This window comes from Centropristis striata, chromosome 14 (genome assembly GCF_030273125.1).
Source record: "Centropristis striata isolate RG_2023a ecotype Rhode Island chromosome 14, C.striata_1.0, whole genome shotgun sequence".
Classification (NCBI taxonomy): Eukaryota; Metazoa; Chordata; class Actinopteri; order Perciformes; family Serranidae; genus Centropristis; species Centropristis striata.
In genome coordinates, this window is record NC_081530.1 from 28,374,860 (window position 1) to 28,401,899 (window position 27,040).

The 27,040-nt window shown below is 38.8% G+C and overlaps 3 protein-coding genes across 3 annotated transcripts; 2 read left to right on the plus strand and 1 right to left on the minus strand.

The window, feature by feature from the left end:
* Window positions 1-35: 35 nt before the first annotated feature.
* Window positions 36-3,156, plus strand: clxn (calaxin). The gene is made up of 6 exons (XM_059350080.1): window positions 36-157; window positions 935-1,093; window positions 2,340-2,444; window positions 2,549-2,700; window positions 2,894-2,998; window positions 3,096-3,156. Exons 1-6 carry the CDS (start codon window positions 82-84, stop codon window positions 3,144-3,146), a joined length of 648 nt encoding a protein of 215 aa, XP_059206063.1. The 5' UTR covers window positions 36-81; the 3' UTR covers window positions 3,147-3,156.
* Window positions 3,030-5,932, minus strand: rbm48 (RNA binding motif protein 48). The gene is made up of 5 exons (XM_059350079.1): window positions 5,802-5,932; window positions 5,456-5,646; window positions 4,608-4,753; window positions 3,486-4,048; window positions 3,030-3,379 (listed from the first exon to the last, which is right to left on the minus strand). Exons 1-5 carry the CDS (start codon window positions 5,928-5,930, stop codon window positions 3,317-3,319), a joined length of 1,092 nt encoding a protein of 363 aa, XP_059206062.1. The 5' UTR covers window positions 5,931-5,932; the 3' UTR covers window positions 3,030-3,316.
* A 151-nt stretch (window positions 5,933-6,083) lies between these two features.
* pex1 (peroxisomal biogenesis factor 1) lies at window positions 6,084-26,178 on the plus strand. Its single transcript, XM_059350698.1, has 24 exons — window positions 6,084-6,277; window positions 7,412-7,558; window positions 7,668-7,751; window positions 7,925-8,039; window positions 8,861-9,525; window positions 10,185-10,304; window positions 10,470-10,587; window positions 10,902-11,008; window positions 11,139-11,224; window positions 11,334-11,466; window positions 12,465-12,561; window positions 12,647-12,817; window positions 12,944-13,098; window positions 13,197-13,383; window positions 13,545-13,711; window positions 14,331-14,465; window positions 14,551-14,615; window positions 14,760-14,902; window positions 15,690-15,793; window positions 15,962-16,135; window positions 16,561-16,803; window positions 23,829-24,014; window positions 25,109-25,239; window positions 25,869-26,178. The coding sequence occupies exons 1-24, from the start codon at window positions 6,170-6,172 to the stop codon at window positions 25,951-25,953; spliced, it is 3,726 nt and encodes a 1,241-aa protein (XP_059206681.1). The 5' UTR covers window positions 6,084-6,169; the 3' UTR covers window positions 25,954-26,178.
* Window positions 26,179-27,040: the final 862 nt, after the last annotated feature.

The following is a 27,040-nucleotide window of genomic DNA, read 5'->3' on the forward strand; positions in this document are numbered from 1 at the left end:
GTTTACGTCATGCTGCGTGGTTACCAAGGCGACAGAATATAAACACCACGCTCTGTCCGTCCCGGTGTGCCACCTCTAAAAATGCCAGAAATGTCTGCTATGAACAGAAAGTTGATACAAACTCTCGCTGAAACAATCTCAAAACAAGTGGAGCACTGTGAGTATTCACTTAGTTATCTTATGCTAAGCTACTTTTCTCCTTATTGTTATAAGGTTCACTTTCCGCTGTTGTTGTTTGTGTTATTGTTTTGAAATGACGCTACCAGCTAACGATCGTCGATCATGATATAACCAGTGGTGGAAGAAGTATTCAGATTCCTTACTTAAGTAAAAGTACTAATACCGCACTGTGAAATTACTCCACTACAAGTAAAAGTCCTGCATTCAAAACTTACTTCAGTAAAAGTACAAAAGTATCAGCATCAAAATGTACTTAAAGTATCAAAAGTAAAAGTACTCGTTTTGCAGAATGACCCCACTCAGATTGTTAAATATATTCTCAATATATGATTTGATAATTATTATTGATGCATTTATATAAGCAGCATTTTATTTTCTCAAGGTAGGGCTCATTTTAACTATTTAATATGCTTTTATGAGGTCTAATTTAGAAAATGTCACTTTAAACTTTAAACCGATCATGTTTTTCATGTTAAATCCTGATCTGAAAAGTAACTAAAGCTGCTGGCTAAATGTAGTGGAGTAAAAAGTACAACATTTGCCTCTAAATGTAGTGGAGTAGAAGTATAAAGTTACATAAAATGGAAATACTCAAGTAAAGTACAAGTACCTCAAAATTTTACTTAAGTACAGTACTTGAGTAAATGTACTTAGTTACATTCCACCACTGGATATATAACACCATGAACTTTAACAAAATGTAAAGCAGCTAACAAACAATGTGAAATATTATCCACTCGTCCAATGATTCCAGTCAACAAAACAGAGGTAGAGTGCCTTATTCGAGAGTTTAACGTACTTTTGGGAGAGCCGACTGTCCCCGGCAGAGCAGTGACCGGCCTGGACAGAGGGAAGTTCAGGAGCATCCTGCACAACACCTTCGGGATGACCGACGACATGATCATGGATGGAGGTAATCTGTCTATTTCAGATCGATGATATATTATATTCAGTGGCGGTTCTAGACCAGTTTTACTGTGGGGGCCAAGCAGGGGCCAGTGTTTAATCAGAGGGGCCCATTCAAAATCGTCAAAAATGATATTTAAGCACTCAAAACCTTTATTTTAGCTAAACTTCTCATATTTGGAAGAAATACATTGATTGAAGCAATGAGACTTACCAACATTAACAGTTATTTTTGTACGACAATGACATTTCTCATTTTTGTGCACAATTACTTTTATTTTATTTTGAAAGTGCAGTACAGTGAGAATGATCTTTATATTTAGCTTTTATTGCACAATTAAACTATTATACAATGTACACATTCTGGGTTCCTTTTGCGTACAATGAGATATTGTTTGAACAAAATATAGGTCAGAATTGTTCCGTCGTTCATTGTTATAAATTGATCATTTTATTATTAATTTGACACAGGAGCCACAGCAGGGGCCAAAGGCTTCTTCACAGGGGCAGTGGCCCCTGGAGGCCCCTGTGTAGAACCGCCACTGATTATATTACATTCATTGTATATATTAATATTTCATATTTGCAGCGGTGGAATGTTACATTTACTCAAGTACTGTAACGTTAACTTGGTAAACGTAGAATTTTTAAGGTAGTATTTCCAATTAATGTAACTTTATACTTCTACTCAAACTTATTTTTTTATGCCCGAGGGGAAATTCAGTTAGTCTGGCAATTCTGGAAGAATGAGACTGAGTCTGATCTACATTTAGAGATAAATTATGTAGGCTTACTTTTTACTCCACTACATTTAGCTGACGGATTGAATTACTCTTCAGGTCGAGATTTAACATGAAAAACATGATTTATTTAAAATTATTATAAATTAAAGCACAAATCAGTATAGTAGTAGTTAAAATGAACCCTACCATGACAACATTAAAATGCTGCTTACATAAAGGCATCAATAATAATAATCCAATAATATATTTGGAGTGTATAAAACAATCTGCATTAGAGTACTTTAGCTTTTGCTATTTTAAGTACATTGTGATGCTGATACTATTGTACTTTTACTTCAAGTACGTTTTGAATGCAGGACTTTTACTTGTAGTGGCGCAAATTCAAAGTGGGGTATTAGCACTTAAAGTAAATGATCTTCCACCACTGCATATTTGGATAACCAGAAGCAGTTTGGCTTCAGATTATTGTAATTGTTGTGTTCTAAATGTTGCTGATAATCTGTCCCCCAGTCTTTAGGACATTTGACAAAGACAATGACAGCTTCATCAGTATGAGAGAATGGGTTGAGGGACTTTCTGTTTTCCTCCGAGGGACCTTGGATGAAAAAATAAAATGTAAGCTCTTAACCTTACTTTCAAAGCTCAGACTTAGACAACTCATACATACAAAATCTGAAGCAATTATCCAGGTAATAACTCTTTCCTTTTTTGTGGTTTAGACTGCTTTCATGTGTATGACTTGAACGGTGACAACTACGTCTCCAGAGAGGAGATGTTTCACATGCTGAAGAACAGCCTCATCAGACAGCCCACAGAGGAGGACCCTGATGAAGGAGTCAAAGACCTGGTGGAGATCACACTCAAGAAGATGGTGAGGAGATGCATGCTGCTGGCCTATTATTTTAAATATCTATGCCTTGATTCACTCCTGCATATGTTCTCTGCGCCACATCTTCAAACCTCCAAACAAATGTCAGGTTTGATGAATTAAAACCATTTTTGTGTCTGTATTTCTCACTATTTATTGATAATATTGGCAACAAACATACTGTTTATTCTTGTAGGACCATGACCATGATGGCAGACTATCGTTCAGTGACTTTGAAAAGGCAGTAAGAGAGGAGAATCTATTGCTTGAGGCTTTTGGAACATGCCTCCCCGACACCACGGTAATCACAAATCAAAAGCAGTTGGAAAAACTGTGATAACAAATATTTCTTAGTCAGAATTTCTTAATCTTACATTCTTATTTTTCTCTTTTTTCAGAGTATTGAGACATTTGAGCAGCACGTATTTCAGGAACAACTGGAACAATGAAGAAGTCATTGGTATACAGTAGGCTTTAATAAAAAATGTTAATAGCTTTTTAAATTGTGGTACAAAATGTTTAAATAAAAACAAGCTGCCAAGAAACTGTTTGAATGGTTGTTTTCTACAGTAAAAGCAATATATCTGCATATATTCCAGCATCACGGCAGCTTGCTTCATCAAATCCGACGGCGTGGTTTCACCTTTTTCTCCACTGGTTTGAGGTCAGGAACTGAATCCACCTGAGAAAGATGACAAAACTGATTTGACTGAAAATAATATGTATAAAAGCTACAGTGAATATTTTTTGTAGTGAATTTCTATCAAAAACATCAGATGATAGGCTACCTGTTTCATTGTGTTTCTGATCAGCGTGACAGTTGTGTTCAGTGACACATCCTCCATGTCCAGTTTTGGAGGTTCTGGTAGCTTTGGCCCAATAAGTGGCTCATTGTTTCCAGTAACATCAGTCTGTGAGTGCGCTGCAGCCTCTTCTATCTTGCGCTTCCTGTTTTCCAAGTGTGCTGTCCTTGGGACAAATCGGGCTGCCGCAAAAGACTGATTTGAGGTGAGTCTGTGTTCTGTGCCTTTGTCTCTGTCTGAAGAGGTTTGGCTGCAGCTCAAACTCTGCGCTTGCTGCTGTTTTTTGCCAATGATGGCATTATGTAACGTCCCCATTTTGTCCTCTGTTGGTACAGCGCTGTGGTGATTTCTATGTCCGTAGTAATGATATTCCTGGGGAGGTAATGGCAGTTGAGGAAAGCCTGAATAATGGCTGATGTTTGAAGTCTTCCCTGTATTATGATTGTCAGAGGTTTTATCACAGCTGGTGGTGACGGTCTGTGATGTGGTGGCTGTGTCTGATGATGTGGGCTCCTCAATCGCGGCCTCCTTCTGTTCCCTTTCTCTTGCTTTGTAATAATAGAAGTAGAAAAAAAAAACCAAAGTGTCAATAAATACTTCAGGTTCATTTTTGTCATTCCAAATACAAAAAAAAGACAATAAAACATCTGCAGCATATAAAACCTTTAGTGCAACAAATGAATTGAGTTATTTCAAGTAAACATGCATTAACATTAGAATACAAATTAGACAGTATATTGTCTATATGTACAATGTCTCTATATTACATAGGACTGGGCAATATCACAATATATATCATCAAAACAATATGAACATTTCTGATATATTTTTCTATATTGTTTCTCTCACAATCTGATTTGCGTTATGTTTAGGCAATTACACAATGCTTCACGTTCTAATATATAGTATTCAAAAATAGGTATTACCACGTGGTCAGTTAATGTAGACAATTTATTTATTGAATTACCAGAACACATGCTTTATTGGGATATCTATAGTTATCTAGATATGATATTGCCTTTATTGGGATAAAATATGTTGGCCACATAACCCTAATATCACATATCATTTTTATTTCTTCAAGATTAAGTCTATGTTTGAGTATACCTTGATTCTGAACAGCCCTGATCACATATCTCCTCCTGTCCTGCAGCTTCAGCCTGGTGTCCTCCACAGTCTCATATTCTGGGACGTAGCACACATGCAGCACACCCCCGTAAAAACTCTTCTCATCCATGTTTCTTTTGGCTGCTCTGAAACACAAAGTTTAAAGCAACAATATCAAGAAAGTGTATTTGACTTTACCATGGCAGTATATCGTGAGTAGGTCAAGGTTATTATAGTTAACGAAAACTAACGAAATAACGAAAACTAGAATTGAACAAACATTTTCGTTAACTGAAATAAAAATAAAAACTAGAGTTTTTAAAAAAACGATAACTAACTGAAACTGTATTGTGTGGTTACAAAACTAACTAAAACTAACTAAAATTAGAGTGAAAATGTCCTTAGTTTTCGTTTTTGTCAACTTTTTTCATTCATAATTCAGTGTTTCTATTTGAACATGCAACACATGGTGAATATGTTTACTGAGACTGGGATGTCTACACTAGAACCACAATTCAAAACACCTAGAACTGTAAGAGTTAATAACCTTATTGGGGCTGAGATGATAAACCAAAGGAAATAAAGGAAACATTTATTATGACCTCTTTGAATCTGGCACCCAACAAATACCCCATTACAAAAAAACTACAAATAACACTAAAACTAATAAAAACTAAACTAAAACTAAGCATTTAAAAAAAATAAAAACTAAACTAAAACTAGCAAACTCACTCTAAAAACTAACTAAAACTAACTGAATCTGAAAACAAAAATTCACAACGAAATTAAAACTAAAACTAATGAAAAATCCAAAACTATTATAACCTTGGAGTAGGTACATCCTATACCTGGCGCTGGTGAGTTTTTGGAACTTGACAAGGTAGACCTCCGTGAACTCCTCAGCAGGGTACTCGTCCAGGGGCCTGTACTCCTCCACAGCTCCGTACAGGGCGCACAGTTGCACCAGCTCTGTCATCACTCCAATGGCTGGGACCCCTTGGACCATCAGGTAACGAGACTCTAAATTTATGGTATACACCTGGCGATGCACAAGACGAATTTGAGGACACATTATTATTATTATTATTATTATTATTTCGAGCGATATTTTAAGACACGTTATCCTCCAACCATGGATCACTGCATTATAGCTTAATATGGTGTTTTTCCTACTTATATTTAGCGCATTCTTACCTTAACAGCTCTCTCTTTCCTCCCCTCTCTATATTTAGGTCTAGAAATACATATTTTCCGCTGTTCGTGATGTTTATAAACATCTGGGACGGCCCAACAGCTTCGACTGTTGTTTTTAGGAGCCGCCATGTTTCTAGAGAAACATTTCCGGTTAAGACACTTCAAAATAAGAGCCAACTCTCTCTCGAATACGCATGGATCGATGGCGTGCCCATTTGAAATATTTTATTTTTTAAACCCGGTATCAGGTGCTTTGGTCTAGCTAGCCACACTCAGAGCACATCGATCGGCTATGAGTTGTTGCACATTTAATGCTAGCAAAGTAACCTGACTTGCGTTTACAGAGCTAGTCAGGCTATGTCAAAATAATGTTTAGCCATCAGGGTATTCAACCTGTAACTGTTGTTTTTAACAACACAAAAAACTGCTTTCTTCACCTCCCATCGAAGTTGATATCACACCTTTCCCTGAACGAGGTAAGTTAGCTTAGCTAGCTATGCTGTCAATGTCAGCTAACATTAGTATATTAGTTTGGTGAAACAACTTTCGAGGAAATATATATATGTATATATATATATTGGCTTGTCTGCAAAACAAGTTTCTCTTCGTTTGTGAGCACACATTCGTCGTTTTCCTTTATCATTTTTAAATACGGAATTAATGTAGCTGTTAAAGTTAACTCCAGTTGTCAACATTACACTGTTACTCAAGGCTAGCCTCATTAGTTCCATGTGCTCACTTGCATAAAGTTTTCAGTGACAAATGAAGTGCTCTGCCCAAGACGTCTTCTTTAAGACAGCAATCAGAGGATTTGATGTGCAGTTAACAGTCATAAAAATGCACCCGCCAACTTCAGAAAATAAGAGTTGAGTGTTGTCAGCAGTAGCAATGAGAGATTGAACTTGGATGGTTTCTACTTTGGTTTAATGACAAGCAGCAGATTTAAAAAAATAGTCTTATCAATGATGCCACTGATGCAGTAATTTGTATTTTCATCTTTTTCCTCATCGCCGTTAGTAGTAGTTCCCTTGCTGTCTCACTTGGTGGTGACAAAACTCAACATTTTAGATGGAGGCTGGGTAAATGCCAGAACATATTTATAAATGACTCAATGTTCTTCCTGTTTCCATGTTTCAGGTTTCATTGTAGTACATTTGCATCTTTATAAATCCACAAACAACACTATCTTTGAGATGATGTGAATATGCGTACATGAGATAGATCACATGGGAATTATGGGCTGAACAATTTTGAAAAATATTTATAGCTATTGTCATTTTGATGTGGATGTTGCACTTGTCGATATTGCAATTCTGATAAAATTCTGATTAATTGTTCAGCCCATGACAACTGTACAGGCCTTCCTCCTTTTCTGTTTGGCTGGTTGGAGTGGAGAATTATTGACTCAACATTCCTCTCCTCCAGGTTGACATCTTTACACAGCAATCTACCTTGAGTTGGCTGCATAATTGAAGCTGTGTAAAAGGCCTTATATGAGCCGAGTCTGTTTGCTCGCAGAAAATGGGGGACAATTATAATCCAGTTGTCTTATAAAGTGCCATGGCAATCCTAAAAGTACAGCAGCAAAACCTTTGTGTGTCTGTGTTCAGAACCAAGCTTTGGAGTTGTCCTGGGGCGATGGATCTCCAGTGTTCCTCAGCTGGACTCAAAACAGAACCTCCTTCAGCCTGGACAGCCATAAAGTAGAGCTGTGTCGACAACTGGGAGAAAAGATGGGCCTGAAAGATGGCGAACAGGTACGGTTCCTTTACGAGTAGTTTGTTCTGTTCTCCCTTTCCCATTGGGATAGTCCATATGCTGTTTAAAGTGTTTGTATTGACTGAGTGGTTGTGTGGTTATCTTCAGGGTTTCCTGAGACCATGTCACCAGGTCTTATCAGTACATCAAGTGTTTGTGGAGCCTCTGTCGTCTGATGACTGGGAAATTTTGGTGGGTAAACAGAATAGTGACTTATTTAATAACATTAGCAACATCTACTGTATATGTAAATGCATTTTCTGACAATCCTCCCACTAGAAAGGAATACTCTAGGGATGGACTTGTGACCCAAATTCAAATTAAACAATATTTAACTGTTTATTTTCTCTAACCGACACCCCCAGGAGCTCCACAGTGCAGCGCTGGAGCAGCAGCTGTTGGATCAGATCAGAGTTGTCTTCCAACATGCCGTGTTTCCTGTGTGGGTGGACAGCCACACAGTCATCTACATCCAAATAGGTCAGAGTTAATCTATTAATTATTATCTTTTTGTTGGAAACACATAGTCTGTTTAATCTGCCTTGTCTTCTTCCAAACCAGGAAATTCATGGGGAGAAAAATACAGATCATGCACTCTAATGCCTGTATGGCTTGTATCAGTGCCCTGAAAGGCACATTTTGAAAAAGTAAAAATTTTATGTTCGATTGTGTGATAGAACTGAGGAAAAAATGATTTTATCAATTAATTCAAATTCATGGTTTAGACTGATGTTTAAAAATGAAAATTTACTCTCACTTTGAAAACACTAACTTTGTTATTTAGCATGCAAATAACAAATGTTTAATTTTATTTATGAAAGTGTTGGGTTTTTTTAAAGGATACACTATATTCCTCCAAGAGGTCCCTTTTTAATTTACAGTTATTAGAAAAAGGTTAACTTTGGTGAAAGTTAGGTTTGCCCTGGTGAGGTATTAATCCCAATAGGGAAAATTATCATTGTTTGTCTACTTGTCTACTACTACTTTTGGTAATATTTTTTACTATATAAAATATATATGTAAAATATCAACAAATAAACAAGCAAATATTTGAAATGTTCTGTTTCTTTTGTAGTTTAGAAATGAAGGACGTGGTGTAAAAAATATAGAGATTGTATCTCTAGGCTATCGTGCTCATATTATATAGTAATCCTAAAACCTTGTGTAATGCTGTGGCTGCAGCTAGTTAAGCCTGCTTAAAAAAGCATTTGTTCAGCTCCTATTGTTTAAATGTGATGTATTGTTCATATCCCGGGACACTATTCATGAAAACAGTATTATCTGTTTTTATCTCTGTGCAGCATCGCTTTCACCATCTGCGCCCTATGGTCGTTTGGAGCAGTTTACAGAGCTTATTGTCTCTCCAAAGAACCGCCTTGGAATTCCCAACCTCAGTCGTTCTCCAGTGAGAAACAGCGAGAAGCAGCATTTTCACAGACAACAAAATATGGATCTTTCCTCCCACTCAGGACCATCATTAGAAAGTACCTGCCATGCCCCTCAAAGCCACCAGTGGGGCGGCATAGCTGACCTGAAAAGCCTGCTACGATATATGATAAAAGGTACCTATGACCCGGTTAAAGAGCTGCCAGCTGTACCTGACATCCCTGACCTCCTCACTGACTCGATCTACAGAGTGTGTGGTGCACCTCCAGACTCTCTTTGCACTATGAGTCACGTTGCAACTGCCGATATTCATTTATTTCCGTGGAGCCATGGGTTGAATGCTGGGCCTGCTGGAGGTCAGTCATCAGTGACTTATGGCCTGCTCTCCAAAGTTCTCTCTCCTAGAGAATCGAGGGACAGAGCCAAGCAGGAAATGGAGAAAAAGAAGAACGCAGGAGGTGCTAGGGTTGTCGAAGAAGAGGAGATGAAAGGAGATGAAGCTGTGGTGGTCAGGGTGGTGTGCCATGGTACTGAGAAAGAAAGTCACAGCAAGGGAGAGATCCACAGTGGAAAAGTATGGGTGAGTATGCTAATAATCTATCCATGTCAACCCTTAGATTAACTATGGTACTTTTACTGTAGCGTGCCCCCCTGCTTGTGTATATGCTGTCTCTTATAATAAGAAGCATCCAGCTTCAGGTAGAGCTGGGTGATATGGCCAAAATCTTATGTCCTGAAGAAACAGCTTTTAGTTTTTTTATGCCACCCATAGAGTAGCATGCTGCTGCAGCACCAGAGGCTGTACTTTCAGTACTGCATTTCTAGGGTTGTAGTTTTTCCGTGACACTGCCCATTATTCTAACCCTAACCCTAACCACTACAACGTTAAATGGAGTAGCTGTCATGAAAAACTAGAGTCCTATTAATATGGTCCCAGGGCTGAATTTGTAGCCTTCGGTACTGCAGGAGCATAATATCATCCCCACCTGTGGGACAAGCTTCATGATTACTACTGTGGCTTTCCAGTAAATTATACATTACTTATTTTTAATCTGTAACTATCTATTTGCTTGCTTTGGCTTTGTTCTTATTGCCCGTTAAAAGCAATTTTAATGTTTTCCTAATGCCTCATGTTTAATATATTTCTATGCCCCTGTGTAAAGCACTTTAATTTGCCTTGTGTCTGAATGGTGCTCTACAAATAAGCTTGCCTTGCCTCATAATCATTTTGATTTTCAGATCCCACAGCCCCTGGCCATCAGGTTGAATATCCTCCCACATTCAACAGTTAGAATCAAGCCAGTCAAATCAACTATCAAAATAGCCTCCTCTATTTGTCTACAGCCTCTAATACCACTGGTGAGTGCTGGAGTAGCTATATGTGCTTACAGTGTGATGTTAGTTTCTTTTTTTATATGATTTATTCAGCTATTTGTCCTAAAATTAGTAAATTGTCAACACTACATAAGATTTAATCTACCTCTCTCCCTTATGTCCACATGATCTTTGACATTCTTTCTTCAGCCCGAGGAAGACGATGAGATCCAGACAGCTTTTCTTGGTTGGCTGCACACTCAGTGTCATGAACCTTTAGCCTGTTTGACTGCACGGTCTGGCACCATCCTCCTACATGGGACCGATGGTGATTCATTTGCACTCCTCTTTTACAAGTTATTGTACCACCGATGGCACTATAATAAAAATGACTAATCCACTGAATAACAAAGGGGCTTAAAATCACATAATGCACACATCAGTTTTCCGTTTTACTTTATTAGTCATGTGTAGGTTAACACAGGGTCAACGGTACGGTGAAATGTATCGGACCAAAGAACGAGTTGGCTCAGCAATAAAAGCAATAAAAGCACTAAAAGCACATTAAAATAACCGTAGATTTACAGGACTTTTAGATGCAATAAAACATCACTGTTCTCTAACCTTTTTTCTTATTTATAGCAAAGTTGGAGTTTGCTTTAACTGTGCTGAAACCACAACCAGAGAGCGACCCTCCAGACCAGCTGTTTTCACTCACACCTGCTGTTCTCCAGAAGGAAAACATACAGGTACAAGCATGCCTGTCATGTAAATTTCCTTTTAATATTCAATTATTTAAAAAAAAATCTACATCCAGTTCTGTATCTTGAAACTTATGTGATGCTGCCATTGTTTCAAAAAGCTCTGTGTCACCCACAGGTCAACAGAGAGCCAGTAAAGATGCCAGCTGTGGACTCTATAGCTGAAACACCAGACTTAGAGCTCCCCTCCCTTAGTAGTCTTGGGTAAGCGTGTAGCTATTTTGAACCCATACTCCGTTAAAACAAGCACTCTCTTTTTAGCAGTTATTCCTCCCTAAATCTCCCGCTCCAACTCACTTCATCTTTCCCCCAGTGGGATCAATGAGCTTAGTCGGACTGGATTTGACTTCATCTCCCACAGCCTTCTGGGTAGTCCCCTCTCAAGAGAGCTTGGTACCACAGGATGTGGACTCCAAGGAGGAGCTCTGCTCATCACTGGTGCTAAGGTATCTCTTTACATAACCAACATATTAATACTGCTCACAGCATTGCTATTTCTACACTTCATGCAGATTAAATTAAAAGATCTTCAATAATTAACAACAACTGAAGTATTGACTCCATCAGCCTAAACTTGTCAGACAGACAACAGTAAACATGTATGTTACTGCATTTTTATCCTTAACAATATTGTTATGTTTATTACATGGGGCATAATGTAATGTAAAGCAAACTTTGACTGTAGTGAAAATGTTTTTGAAAGGCTAAATGCCAACAAACAGGGATTGGATCAAATGGGCAGACCATTTGATTTAAAAAAACCAAAAACATTTTAATAAACAGAAATAAGAAATACCAGTTTTAAATAAAGCAGCAACCTCCACAGCTTAAAAATTAAGTCAAGAATTGTAATTTCCTCAAGCGGTCACTTTAGGCTTGCTTCAAAATTGAGTCAATGCCTCATTGAGTGCCATGTTAAATTGCCCAAATTTACAGCAAAAATAAACATTATGACAGACTGGTATGTTTTTGGTCTTTTATAGCGAATTTCTCCATTTAGGACAATGGTACAGGGGGTGAATTCTTATAAAGCTTACCCATTTATATTAAATTGAGGCTTAAAGTTATGCATAATTAGGGACATGGCTGCTTCGAGTCACAGGTGGTTTGATGCTGCATTCAGCCCACCTCCACTCACGCTCCACCTCTTTGCCCATTTTTGGATGAGTCTGGAGTTAGAAGGAGTCAGGCACTGCCAAGACATTATATTGAGCTTCTTCTCTTCAGGAACCTATCGGTGACATCAAGGAAACTAGACTACATCCATATTTTATGCATATTTTTGTATTTATATAAAGTCTTTAGTTTAACAGAATGGAAATAAAAGCTGTGCAGCATTTGAATGTAAATGAAAATGAAAATGTTAACATCAGCATTAGTTTCAAACTGTTCATTATAGCCCTAATCTGTGTACCATATTCTGTTTTGTTATGCATCCTTACAGGGAAGTGGAAAGAGTGCTCTATCCCGAGCCCTCTGTAAAAAAGCTAGAGAAGATATGGATGTACATGTGGAGCTGCTGGATTGCAAAAAACTACAAGGTTAACACAAACTATGTAGATACTTTATATCAAATAAATCAAACTGAATGTATTTATTAGAGATACTGTTGTGTTTCAATTTCAGGCAAAAGGGCAGAAACGGTGAGACAGCTGCTGCAGGACATTTTTGAACAGGCGGAGTGGAAGCAGCCTTCAGTTGTTCTACTTGATGACCTCGACCATATAACCGGGGCACCAACCTCACCAGAGCATGAGCATGGTCCTGAGGCACTGCTGCACCTCTTAATTGCACAAAGTAAACCATGAATTCTTTATCTCGTACATGTGCGGGTGAATGTCTGCAGTCATGTTTGTTCACAGGCAGGATTGATGATCATCACAGGCCTTCATGCTGATTCCTCTTGTCTGCTTGTGGCTGCAGGTCTGATGGATGTGGTGGATGAGGTGCTGGTTCACTCCAGCCTGGTGTGTCTCATCATCACCAGCCAGAGTGAGCAATCCCTCCACCCCTCCTTGACCGAGGTGCAGGGGTCGCACTTCATCCAGGGCTTTGCACGCATCCAGCCACCGGACCAGGTACACTCACACGCACACACACACACACACACACACACACACACTGGTAAAAGTAAAGAGTAAAAATAATTAGCTACCTTGTTTGCTATCGTTTGTAGGCTCAAAGAGCAGAAATCCTGCGGTGTTTGATACTCAGAAAAAGCACCCTATCTGAGGAGACGCTGCAGACTCTAGACCTGGCAGCTGTTTCCAAGGAGACGGAGGGATACATGCCCCAGGACCTTGCACTACTGCTGGAGCGGGCTGTCCATGCAAACACAGTACAAAGAGGACACAGTGACCAGGGTAACAGATTTTTGTGACAGTACATTTCATTTCAATTCTTTCACAATTCATTCCAAGTTAATTTCCAGTTCTGTAACTTCTACTTTACATGTTTCTAATCAAGATATTTCTGGTTTGTGATGCCAGTTTCACACACTTTATTTGTGCTCCGTATCTCTCAGGTGGGTGTCTGTTGTGGAGGGATTTTGCGCAGGCCCTTAAGGGATTTACACCTCCCTCGCTGTGGGGTGTAGACCTCCACACCCCAAGTGGTGTTGGGCTGGAGAGGGTGGGGGGGCTGAAGGAGGTGCGCCAGCAGCTGATGGACACCATACTGCTCCCTGCTAAGGTCAGTGTCACCAGGTGTGTTTTCAGTCAGATCAAAGCAGCGCTGTGCCTTTCAAGACGAACAGAAGTAATAAAATAAAATAGTCCAAGTCAATTGAATGACAATTAATTTATCAGCAATTATCATTTTGACACCATAATTGCTATTTATTGTTGTAAGTGTAAATGGTAATTGAAGACAAATTGATTTTTATTAAAACAGAAACACATTTATTAAATTAACATCTTATTCTTATTCTCTTCCAACTCAAGTCACTTACTGCTACTTTCAGAGCCTCTGAATATATTTATACCATTCTGTTTCAGCCAGAGCACTACATGTGTAAAAAAAAAACCCGGTGGCACACCTGGTAGAGCGCATACCACAGAGGCCCAGTCCTCGTAAGCAGGCGGCCCGGGTTCGAATCCGGCTCGGAGCCCTTTCCCGCATGTCTTCCCCTCTGTCTCCCCCTATCACTCTCAATATCTCTCCTATCAATAAAAAGCTACAAAATGCCCCAAAAAAAATCTTTAAAAAAAGAAAAAAAAGAAAAAGTCTGTTGTTGTAAAAAATACAAAAAAATGTATATATTATATTCATTAATTTACATAATTCATTGTGGGTCTTTGGTGTGTTGCAGTATCCCATCCTGTTTGCCAATCTGCCTATCCGCCACCGTTCAGGAATATTGCTGTATGGAGCTCCTGGTACTGGGAAAACCCTGCTAGCCAGGGCCACGGCCAAAGACAGTGGCATGAACTTTATCAGCATCAAGGTAAGCACGGCTTTGGCTCTGACAGTCTTTCTTTATCAGAACGGCCTGTAAATGTGACTGACGCAGGATATTTTCCTCTCTTTAGGGACCTGAACTCCTGAGTAAGTACATTGGAGCGAGTGAGCAGGGAGTTCGTGATGTCTTTCAGAGGTTCGTCAACATTTACACGCCGTCACTTTCTTATGACTCCAGCAGCACTTTATAGCTGCTAGTTATAATGAGGAACATCAAATATTTATGGTAATTATAAGCTCCACTAACAATTATTCATGGAGATTCCTCTGTTTGCTGCAGGGCACAAGCTGCTAAGCCGTGCATCCTGTTCTTCGATGAGTTTGACTCTTTGGCACCAAGACGAGGCCACGACAGCACAGGTGTCACCGACCGCGTGGTCAACCAGCTCCTCACCCAGCTGGACGGGGTGGAGGGACTGCAGGGTAGGTCGTATGGCAGGATACTTTGAGTTCTGTTTATGGACAATCCACTTCAAAAGAGCTCAGGGCACAGACTCTGTTGGCATGTTTTACTAATCAGCGCTGCAGTCTTTTTTGCTTCCTTCCTGAGATTTAGATAAAAAGATAAATACCATTCAACTCTCTCCACAGACTGTTATTGAGCTTTATAGGTGCTGTTAGACTGAAAACAGGGGAAACACCAAGCCTGGCTCTGTCTGCCTAAGTCATAAGACAGCTTTTCAATTAATTATGTGCTGGATATCTGCTAAGACAAACACATAGAATGAATTTAATTCATAATAACGTTTCTTGTTATGGTATGACTTAAGAACAGGAGAAAAAATGGTCATTTAACCTTTTATTCATCTGTGTAAACGGGTGAAAAACAATTTGGTAGTTCAACTTTTGTATTTGTTGTTGTGAAACGCATTGCTGCCACAATAGGCAGTCTCGTGTTTTAAATTGGACTAAAAATAGTCATATAATAATATTCAATTTCTTCCATATGGGTTTTAATTTCTCCGTTTAGAAAGTTATAAAATATAACATACAATTACTGTTATGTCTTTTAATCTGCCAGAGGTTCACAGCTGGGATTTAGTTTCACCTGTTCTTAAACGCAGGAGACTAAATAATTTAGATTACACTTGGATCAACATGGATCAACAGGTTTTTTGCATGCCTCTCATGGCTTATGTATATTTCCCTAAATGACAAACTTTTATTTTTTATTGAAATAAATAAGACTCTTTAATGTTTGCACTTGTAGGTGTATATGTGCTTGCAGCGACGAGCCGTCCAGACCTGATTGACCCCGCCCTGCTAAGACCTGGACGACTGGACAAGTCCCTCTACTGCCCCCCTCCTGATCTGGTCTGTTGTTTTAAGGCACTTTTAATTATCTTCAATCACCTTTATTAACCCTACACTTTGTACTGGAATTGAGATATGTCTATGTGCATAAATCTATAAAAGAAACAAAATGAATGTCCAGTGATTATTGAAGACTTGTCCTTGGTAGTAAATCCATTATATTTCCAGGAGGCTCGTGTGGAGATCCTGAAGGCTCTGAGCTCGGGCATGGCTCTGGCCGCCGACGTGGACCTGGAGCAGCTGGCAGCAGCAACAGAGCAGTTCACTGGAGCAGACCTGAAGGCCCTGCTCTACAACACCCAGCTGGAGGCTGTCCACAACAGGGGCTCCAACACACCGCATGTCAGTCTATTGTACTAAGAAAGTCACTGAAAAGCTCATTTTGTGGAGCCCGGGTTGCCTGGGGCTAATAGAGCAGGAAGCCAGGGAACTGTTGGCCAGTCAATTTTCAAATTATTTATGGCTCATGCTGAAGCAGCCAAGCTCAGTTTTTTTTGTCCCTCTGGGCTAATTAAATGAGGAGTTTTGTATGCATCTCAGCATGCTCTACTTGTTATTTCATTATCAGTTTACAACATAATTCAAACGATTCCCAACCATGTTGACAAGGAAATGATTGAATAAGTTAAATAGCAAGGGCTAGCAGAGGCAGGACGAGGCCTAAATCAAAGCTTTAATAACACAGTGAAACCACTCTGCTCGTCAGTGTAGCACTACAAAGCCTTTTGAATCTCACATTTGCTCTTCTGTTTCTGTCTGATAATCAGGAGCTGACCTCTGGCTCAGACAGCGACATGAGCCTGTCCTCTATGATCTTCCCGAACAACAGCAGTGGCTCAGATGATTCAGTGGGGGAGGGGGACCCAGGCGTGGGGCTGGACCAGTCCATGGTTCTCCTGGAGGCCAGTGAGCTCCAGGCAGAAGACGAACAACATCACGGCAATGTCTGGAGACTTTACTTTGGAAGCTCTTACGAGTCAGAGTTGGAGAATTCACCGATTTCTGGACTGGTGAGTGCTGGCAAAAAGGGTTTTTTTGTGCATACTATAGGATTACACAGAACATTAACCCATAAGAACCCACGGTGACACGGGTGTCACAAACATTTTAAATGTTCTAGTAATGTTCGTGTATGTTTTCTCAAGTACATAAGTTTGTTTTTCAGTGTTCTACAGCTACAGTAGCTTGTTGAGAAGCCGTCCAATGAGGCAGTGTTATTTATATTTATTTATTATTGATTTATTATTATTATTTTGTTACTTAAAAACAAATCTGAAATGGAATTTGTTGTTCAACAACACTATTAATGTCACAATTTTTATATATGTTGTGGAGATGCAGAGAAAAAGTCAAATTTGTGTTTCTGTAAGCAGAAAATGTGTCTAGTCAATTCTATTCAATTAAAAATAAGAAATATCATAAACATAGATACCATAAATGCCCATTGTAATGTATATGTCACATTACAGATCTTGGGGGTAGTATTTTTTTTTTTTAAAACATCCCTGCTGGGGGCGCTGTGGAGCAGAGCATGGAGTAAGACGCCTTTCTCGGGGCTCCTGCAAAAATATCAATAAATCCTGACTAAAACAGCAAATATAACTGGAAAATTAATAATTGATCTATAGTAAACACCGTCGGAATACTAACAAACGAGTAGGGAAGCGGTATCAGCTTGCATGGCGGAAAAGTTAAATAAATACAAGTTCGGGTCCAGTGCGCCGCGGCCTGCAAGAAGCACGAGACAGACTACGCTAACGGCTAGCCCACCCTCGCCCACTCAGACGGAAAGTTCAGGGATGGCAGCCGACGAACTAAGAGCGGACATTGTATCATCCATCAGGGGAGAGATCTCTTTAATTATCAGAGAGGAGCTCAAGAGTGCGCTGGCGGAGGATTTCAAAGCCCTAAAGTCGGAGCTACAGGCGATGCGGTCGGACATCGCGAACAACACAGCCGCCATCCGCACTGAAATCGAGCACATGAATGTGGACATTCAGGACATGAAAGGCGGACTATCGACATGGTCAGACGAGGTGGTTTCACTGCAGTCTACGGTAACCAGTCTTCAAAAACAGGTGGTCTCCCTAAAAGACCGATGTGAGGATATGGAGGGCAGGATGAGACGGGGCAACATCAGAATAACCGGCATCGGCGAACAGCCGGACTCGAGCTCACCGACAGCTGTGTCAAAAGCTATTAGAGAAGCCCTGCAGATGGACCGGGACATCAAAATAGACCGCTCGCACCGCATCGCAACTCCCCGGACAACGGGAGACCGGGAGAAGCCACGAGTGATCATCGCCAAGCTGCACCATGACGGAGACGCAACGGAGATCCTTCGGAGGGCGCGGGAGAGAGCTCCGCTGATCTACAATGGAAACCGTATTGCCATATTTCCGGACTACACCTCCGTCGTGGCCAAGGCCAGAGCTGCATTCACGGATGTGAGGAAGACACTCCGGGGACGAAGAGGAGTCCGGTATGGTCTACTATATCCTGCTAGACTCCGTATTTCATACAAGGATGAGGACAAGGAGTTTCTTGACCCTATGAAGGCTATGGAGTTCGTCCAGAAGAAGGTTATCCCATTCACAGAGCCTCAGGTTTGAACATATCCACACATGTATGGATAATAACAGTATGGTGAACATTGATATCATTACTAAGACTAATACTAAGTATCACCTGTTATATCATAGCAATATTTCACTTGTTGCTCCAAGTTTTCAGATGTTAATGGCCTACTTATGTTGAACTTAATTATGTGTGTAAGTGGAGTCGCGATACTATATTAAGAAGATGCTGAAACTGTATTAGAGTTTGCAGGAGCCCAAGAACTTTTCTTTTTCTTTGATTTTTGCCCTAGTGTACCCCAAGCACAGTCAAATTCAACCTAGACGTGCACTTTTGCTGCTCATTTCTGCGGCTAAGGACTTGGTCCCACTTTTGTTCTACCAATGTTAGCTAGCTGTGGTTCCGTTAGCTATCTTGTTCTTTTGGTTGTTCTGGTCCCTCTGTTCTTTGGGGACCCTGTGACAAATACTGTGACAGCAAGGGCAGCAACTTTTTTCTACATCAGGATTCTTATTGATTTTGTTAATGTTGGAAATTGTGAATTACAGCTGTAGTTATTTCTTTCCACCCCCTCTGTACCCAACCAATATCACTGCTTACTATGATCCACATAACAATGCTGAAGAGTGATGTGCAACTAAGATATATATTATATAGACCTTATAGATAATGGACACACTAAAAGTCATAAGCTACAATGTTAAGGGTCTTCATAATCCTATCAAGAGAAAGAAGATTTTGCACCAGTTGAAACAGGTTAACTGTCAGATAGCATACCTACAGGAAACCCACCTGCCTGATGGGGAACATGAAAAGTTGAAAAAGTCATGGGCAGACAAAGTATATTACTCCTCACACCGTTCTGGGAGAAGTAAGGGGGTTTCCATACTTATACATAGACAAATCAACTTCACGCAAACGTTGGTGCACAAAGACACTGAAGGAAGATATGTTTTGGTCAACGGATCAATTGATGGCATAGAGGTATCCCTTTTAAACGTATATGCACCCAATGAAGATGAGCCAGGCTTTATCAAAACACTGTTTGATATAATATTACAGTATAGCACTGGGTTATTGTTGATGGGAGGAGACTTTAATTGTGTGATGTCACAGTTAATGGATCGGCAACCTGCCTCAAAAGCTCCCTTGTCTAAAACGAGCAGAATGCTTAAACATCTATCCACAGAGTCAGGCTTTGTGGATGTATGGAGGAGCAAATTTCCAAGAAGTAAAGACTTTACCTTTTACTCAAGTAGGCACATGTCCTATTCAAGGATTGATTATTTTTTCACGCCTAAGAACGAGTTTTTTAGGATAGTAGATATTGAGATATTACCTATTACAATCTCAGACCATGCACCCACTGCGCTTAAGTGGAATATAGGCCACAGACCAACCTCCAAGCAATGGAGGCTTAATGCATCTCTTCTGAACGATAAAGAATTTGTCTCCTACATCACAGCAGAGTTTAAGGAATATTTAAATACCAATACTTCGCCTGAAACATCACCACTGATACTGTGGGATTGCTCTAAAGCATATATCAGGGGCCGAATTATTTCATTCTCGTGTGCCAGGAAAAAACAAAAAGAGTCTAAACAGAGAGGACTGGAGGATAAAATAAAAGAGCTTGAACAAAAACACAAAAAATCGTCTTCAACCAGTATCCTAAATAATTTGAATGCAGCTCGTAGAGAACTTAATAGTTTACTATCGGACAAAATTGAGGGAACACTGAGATTCACCAAGCAGCGATACTATGAATATGGCAATAGGGCGAGTAGATTATTAGCATTTAGTTTAAGAAAACAGCAAGCATCTAATACGGTGCAGAGAGTAAAGTTACGGGATACCTTTGTTACAAAACCTGATAAAATAGCAGAATCCTTTGCAGAGTTTTATAAAGGTTTATATAAGAATACAGACACTTGCCTAGATGACACGAAACTAGCAGAATTTCTGAACAACATAAAACTGCCTGAGCTGACAGAGAGTGCTGCAGAAGAGTTAGATAGGCCAATTGAAGAATGGGAGATCAAGCAGGTGATTTCATCTCTTAAAAACAATAAAAGCCCAGGCCCAGATGGTTACATTAATGAATTTTACAAGACATTCAAAGACTTGCTATCACCGTTGTTACTGAAGGCATACCAGCATGCACTCGGATCAAGAATTATGGCACCATCCTGGAATGAGGCAACTATAGTGGTGATACATAAGGAGGGTAAAGATCCCACTGAATGCCAATCCTACAGACCAATATCACTGCTGAATGGGGACCTGCGTATATTAACGGCAGTCCTGGCCAGGCGAATGAATCAGATAATCACTCAAATAATCCATCCTGACCAAACTGGCTTCATCACTGGAAGATACTACGGAGATAATGTACGCCGCTTACTAAACATAATATCTCATCAACAAGATAGGAAATTAGAATCAGTAATTATATCTTTAGATGCCCAAAAAGCATTCGACCGTGTATCATGGCAGTATTTATTTCAAACATTAAATCGATTTAGGTTCGGCCCTAACTTTATAAATTGGATACAAACACTGTACTCGTCACCACAGGCTGCTGTTAAAGTTAATGGCTGTAGATCAGAGAGATTCACTTTGGAACGTGGATGCAGACAAGGATGTTCTTTATCACCCTTGTTATTCGCTGTTAGTATCGAACCGCTGGCCCAACTTATAAGAGATGATGATGATATAAATGGAATTGTTATTAATGAAGAGGAACACAAATTATCGCTCTATGCTGATGATGTAATTCTGTATCTGACAAAACCAGCGCTAACGATGCCACATTTAAAAAGGCAAATCTCGAAGTTTGGGTTTTATTCAGGATACAAGGTAAATGTGGAGAAAACTATGGCTATGGATATAAACGGCACAATCCAACATAGTGTAAAGCTTCAGAGTGGATTTAAATGGCCCACGGAAGGTATTAAATATCTAGGTATACACATAACCTCATCTCTTCAGAATCTGTTTGATGCTAACTATGGCAAAATAATACGGAGCATCAATAATGATTTAGAACGGTGGTCTATGCTCCCCCTGTCTCTGCTGGGGCGCGTTGAAAGTATCCGTATGAACATTCTACCCAGATTACTTTACTTGTTTCAGATGTTACCTATAGAAATTCCCAAATCTACATTTGATAATTTGGAGAAAATGATGTCAAGATTTATATGGCAAAAAAAGCGCCCTAGAGTCCGACTTAAAACCCTACAGTTATCTAAATCAAACGGTGGTCTTAAACTCCCAAATCTAAGATACTATTTCTGGTCTGCACAAATGAAGCCTATGATAGCGTGGCTTCAGAATAATATAGAAACATGTTGGCTTAGCATAGAAAAAAGTCTATGCTCGCTGAAATCTCTGCAAGACCTACCCTTCCTAGATGCTCCCATAAAGGAAATGGCAACTTGGACTAAGAACACTCTTAAAATTTGGGTTAAGGTACAGTCAACTTTTGGATTACCAACACAAATATCGCCATTAATCAGCATTGGATCTATAAAGAGCTTCATACCTAATAATTTGGACATTGGCTTCAGAAGGTGGTCAGAGTATGGTTTGGTTCATCTACATCAGTTATTCAGTCTTGGTAGTCTAAGAACATTTGGGGAGTTGAGAAACTGTTATGGTCTTCCTAAGACAGATTTCTACCGATATCTGCAACTTAGAACATTTCTGACAAAGCACAAGGAATGGGGAAAACTCACAAAAATTTCTCCTATCGAACAATTTCTAATAGAAACACAAACAGGAAATGGAGACGGGAAAATAATTAGTAAACTCTACAATATATTTTTATCTTTGAGTACACAGAACTCCTTACAGATAAAGCAGAGATGGGAGGCAGAAATGGATGTGGTTATACCACAGGAAGCCTGGGAGGAGGTGTGTAGTGAGGCACACCTGGTCACAAACTCAAATACATGGAGGGAGTTTAAGTGGAAAGTAATTGTTAGATTTTTTAGGACCCCAGAAATAGTGTCTAGAATGAGCCAGTCATATTCCAGTTCATGCTGGAGAAATTGTGGATCTCATACTGCCAACCACACCCATATATTCTGGTTATGCCCCAAACTAAAGACCTTCTGGGGGGAGGTATTTGATGCTCTTAAAGAGGTCTTTCAACAAGACATACCTCGAGATCCTACTGTGGCTTTATTAGGAGTGATGCCTAAAGGATTGAATGGGAGGTCCAAGAAATATCTTTTGAATATATTACTTACTGCAGCACTGAAGTGTATAACTATTAGATGGTTGAAGCCAACTCCCCCTTCATATAACACTTGGATCCAGAAGGTTTGGGACCTCTATCAGATGGAGCACATTACGTATGTATTAAGGCTTCAAAAGTCCATCTTTGCTAAGCGATGGGGTCCTGTCATGTCTTTATTAATACAGTAAGACTGGTTAGTTCTCCCCCTCTACCACCTCTTTTTTATTTTTATTTATTTATTTATTTATTTATTTTTATTCTTTTTATTTTTAATCTTTTTTGTTACATAATACGCACAGTGCACTAAATCCTGCTGGTCCCCTGGATGCCTATCTCTATATGGTTTGTGTATATATGAACGTTTGAATATGTATATTTGATTTGATTTGTTTAATGTATTTAATTGGGAGTGGATATTTGTTCTCGTTTTGTTTTTGTTTGTCTTATTTGCTTGATATCCTGATTTGGACATAATGTACAATTGTCGCCTACAGCTGGTTACAGAATGATGTTCGTACTGAAATGTTGTCACTGAAAAACTAATAAAAAATAAGTTCAAAAAAAAAAAAACATCCCTGCTATATCCCCGATAATTTTCCTTCAAGGATAACTGGGTCTGGGTTCTTATGGGTTAAGTCTGTATCTGTTCAACATTTTGTGGAAAAACTTTCATCCATCTTTACCTCGACGTCCAATAGATGTAGATGGTCAGTACCTACGGTGGCAACTCTCCAATTTACTTAAAGGAATAATTCAACATTTTGGGAAAATATACTGATTTACTTTTCATTAATGGGTAAGGTCAAATGTTTTAGTAGTAGTATTATATCTGTGACTATGGAGCTGTAATATGGAGGTGGTTAGTCTAGCATAGCATAAAGGGTGGAGACAGGGAAATAGCTTTGCGAAAAGTAAAAGAAACACCTTCCATCACCTCTTAAATTCACCAATTAACATGCTTTATTTTGTTTATTCCATACAAATACAGCATATCACTCCCCCTAAACCACAACTTATTGTTTTCACATTTCTGTTTTTGTACAACATATAAATGATGTAATTGTACAATTTTATGTTGCAATCTAAACTACTGAACAAATCTGGTTCAAGAAGTAAACCTGTACAAATTCTGTCTTAACTTACAGAGGCATGTGTTATTATACTGTATCTTATTTTTTTGTCTGTCCATTGTGTCTCTTCTGCCTTTTTTGACAGAATTCCCAGTGCGTCTCTGGACCGAACTCCATGACTCATGGAGCATCAGGTCGGGAGCCTGGCGGCTCGCTGCCCCCTGCCTACATGTCCTCCCTCCAGAGCGGGTACGAAGAGCTCGGCCCAGAGCAGCTGGAGCGCCTACAACAAGACATTGATAATATCAAGAACAACTACAGGAGAGCCAATGTAAGTGACAACAGTGGACATGAACATATCTAAATGTTGTTGTTTCTATTCTCAGAGTGTCCATAAGGTCCTAAAAAGTATTAAATGTTAATGTAATCAATTTTTCAACAACTAAGGCCCTAAATCTATTTAAAAGTATAACACTTTATAGCTTGTTTTCGATGTGTATATTTGTCCAAAGTGCCTCTATTCTGAAGTTCAAGAATTGAATCATTCTGTAGGCGCGTAGTAATTGTATACATATACTTTTACATTTTTAGGACTTTTTTTTGTGACATACTATGAAAAAAAATATATAAACGACATGTTAAAAGCATGTTATACTATGAATCATTTTTATGGAATTTTTTGTGATGTGCTATATTATATTATGACATTTTCAAATCAAATCAAATAAAACTTTATTTATAAAACTAATAAAAGCACCTTAAAATCGATCCTGGAACACACGGGGAGCCAATGCAGCGATTCTAAAACCGCTGTAATGTGCTCCCGCCCTCTGGTCCTCTACACGTGCAGCTGAGTTTTGGAGTAATTGTCTAGTCAAGTTATAGATGGTCTTTTTGGGAAGACCAGAGAGCAGGGCGTTACAATAGTCTAACCTGCAGGAGATAAAAGCATGCATCAGCACCTCCGTTAGCCTGAGAGAGAAACGGGCGGACTCTGGCTATATTCTTAAGATGGTACAAACCTATCTTAGTTACATTTTTAATGTGAGGAATAAAACTTAGCTCAGAGTCAAAAATGACGCCCAGGTTCTTAACAGATGGTTAAGGTTTAAAACCTTGTAGTTTTGATAAAAGTTTCTCTCTTGCCTTCAGGACCAATAACTAAAACTTTTATTTAGTACATTTTGAAAGGCATACTAGTGCCATACCATACTATGACATTTTAATTGCATTTTTTTTTACATACTATATTATGACATTTGAGATACTTTTTCCAGTCATAATATATGCCATGACAGTTTGATGGTAATTTAATGACCTAGTATAGTATGACATTTCTGGAGATTCAACACTGCATCAACCAGTGTTGTTATTTTGCTTATGTAAGTCACTTTGTGTATGATTACTCATGTACTTTGTATGCAGGAGGATTGTGTCCGGCTGCATTCGGGCTCAAGCCAGCCAGGCCTGCTGCTGTGTCTGGCTCATGTGAACTCCGCCCTGGCTGTGACTAGACCATCTCTCAGCAAAGCCGACTGGAACAGATACACAAAACTGTGAGTATGAGGACACCAGATTGGACTGCACTGCAGCAGTCACATCATTTCAGACTGCAGTAATATTGATATATCAAACCACTGTTACAAAACTGTTTGCTCTACAGGAAGTAAAGAAATCGTTTAACAGATGTTCATTTATCTTGGGAAAAAAATGAGCTTTTAGTGTTTCAATTGGCTATGAAATTTCTCAAGCACATAATGAGCCATTTGGAGGCTCACAGGACGAAATACAACATTTGAAAAATTGGTGTTTGGAAGCTGTTGCCAAGTCGCAGTTATGGATGAATATGAATAATTATCATAATCCCTATCATAATATTCAGCATTTTTTATCATATCAAATAACTCTATTGTGCAGTTTATAAAATCACTGGAATTACAGCTGAGCTGGAGCAGAGAAATTGCATGGTCAACTATATATAGCTGCTGAATCATCTTTCCTGTGCCTTGGCACAGGAAAGATGATTCAGGAACAAATGACTTATTCAATCTGGAACAACAAAAAATATAATAGATCATTCCTTGTGTTTGATCAATCTATCCAATCTGGTCTTTGGCATTTTACTGTAACTGAAAGACATAATGCATGCCATAAATAAACTGTACTTTTCTTTCTTCTGTTTTAGGTATTCAGCCTTTGGCGGTTCTGGAGATGGAAAATCTCTTCACGCAGTCACATTTAAACCTGGAGAACGTGTGACATTAGCTTGATCAGACATGCTAGTTTGTGTCAAATTAATAAAACTTGTGGTGCATTAATATTGTAACAATCAATTCCGGAGTTTTGAAGACGTGTAAATGTATAAAACGTTTGCTTTAATGTTTCCTACTGACTTGATTCTGTGTGAGACATGTGTCTACATAAGATGTAATTATTGTACATATGTATAATGCCAGAGAATGAATTATGTAATAATTGCTAAAATTAAAAATTAAATCTTTGTGCAAATCTTTCCTGCGCTTCTTGGTTGAACAATGAAAGTGAATCAAATTATTTTTTTTATTTTTTTTTACAGCTTGTGTCAAACATATGGTATGGTATTGCTTGACATATGAGAGGAAAGTACTTTTTTTTGAGAGGGTCATTTTTGGACATCCTTAAATATGGTGTTTTTCTGTTATTTGTGGCCATATTATGCTCTAATATATATCAACAGTCTATAATTGACCTATTTGAAGCATTTTTAGGCATTTTAAAAATATATAAAATATAATATAAATATATAAAATATAAATAAATTGTCCCAATTTCGACACAAATCGACATACTATAGTATCACTTTTGAGGGTGTTATTTTTTGACATCCCAAAATATGGTGTTTTCTGTAATTTCTGGCCATATTATGCTGTCATATGTATTAACAGCCTATAATTGACCAATTTCTAGCATTTTAAAATTTGACTAATTTTGACAAAAATCTCCATACTAGAGTATGACTTTTTTGAGGGGGTTATTTTTTGACATCCCAAAATATGGTATTTTTCTGTCATTTCTGGCCATATCATGCTCTAATATGTATTAACAGTCTATAATTGACCCTTTTGAAACATTTTAAGGCATTTTAAAATTTGACCATTTTTGAAAAAAATCAACATACTTTGTATGACTTTTTTTCTTTTTAGACATCCAATCATATTGGATAAATTATACTATAATATGTATCAACAGGTTTTAATAACACCATTTCAAGCATTCCAAAAATCTACATACTATAGTATGGCAATAGGTCCTATAAGGCCATATTTAGCATATCAGGACATTTTAAAATGTTATGACCCTTTAAAAAAAACATACTAG

What these genes read in the sequence shown, in the direction of transcription:
- clxn (XM_059350080.1), top strand. Translation starts at nt 82, where the DNA reads ATGCCAGAAATGTCTGCTATGAACAGAAAGTTGATACAAACTCTCGCT. An exon ending in CTCAAAACAAGTGGAGCACT is followed by an intron (nt 158 to 934) that starts GTGAGTATTCAC and finishes CAATGATTCCAG; the next exon opens with TCAACAAAACAGAGGTAGAG. An exon ending in CTTGGATGAAAAAATAAAAT is followed by an intron (nt 2,445 to 2,548) that starts GTAAGCTCTTAA and finishes TTTGTGGTTTAG; the next exon opens with ACTGCTTTCATGTGTATGAC.
- rbm48 (XM_059350079.1), bottom strand. Translation starts at nt 5,930, where the DNA reads ATGGCGGCTCCTAAAAACAACAGTCGAAGCTGTTGGGCCGTCCCAGAT. An exon ending in GGAAAGAGAGAGCTGTTAAG is followed by an intron (nt 5,647 to 5,801) that starts GTAAGAATGCGC and finishes GTGCATCGCCAG; the next exon opens with GTGTATACCATAAATTTAGA. An exon ending in CAAAAACTCACCAGCGCCAG is followed by an intron (nt 4,754 to 5,455) that starts GTATAGGATGTA and finishes TTTGTGTTTCAG; the next exon opens with AGCAGCCAAAAGAAACATGG.
- pex1 (XM_059350698.1), top strand. Translation starts at nt 6,170, where the DNA reads ATGTTTAGCCATCAGGGTATTCAACCTGTAACTGTTGTTTTTAACAAC. An exon ending in CTGATGACTGGGAAATTTTG is followed by an intron (nt 7,752 to 7,924) that starts GTGGGTAAACAG and finishes CGACACCCCCAG; the next exon opens with GAGCTCCACAGTGCAGCGCT. An exon ending in TCCACAGTGGAAAAGTATGG is followed by an intron (nt 9,526 to 10,184) that starts GTGAGTATGCTA and finishes TTTGATTTTCAG; the next exon opens with ATCCCACAGCCCCTGGCCAT.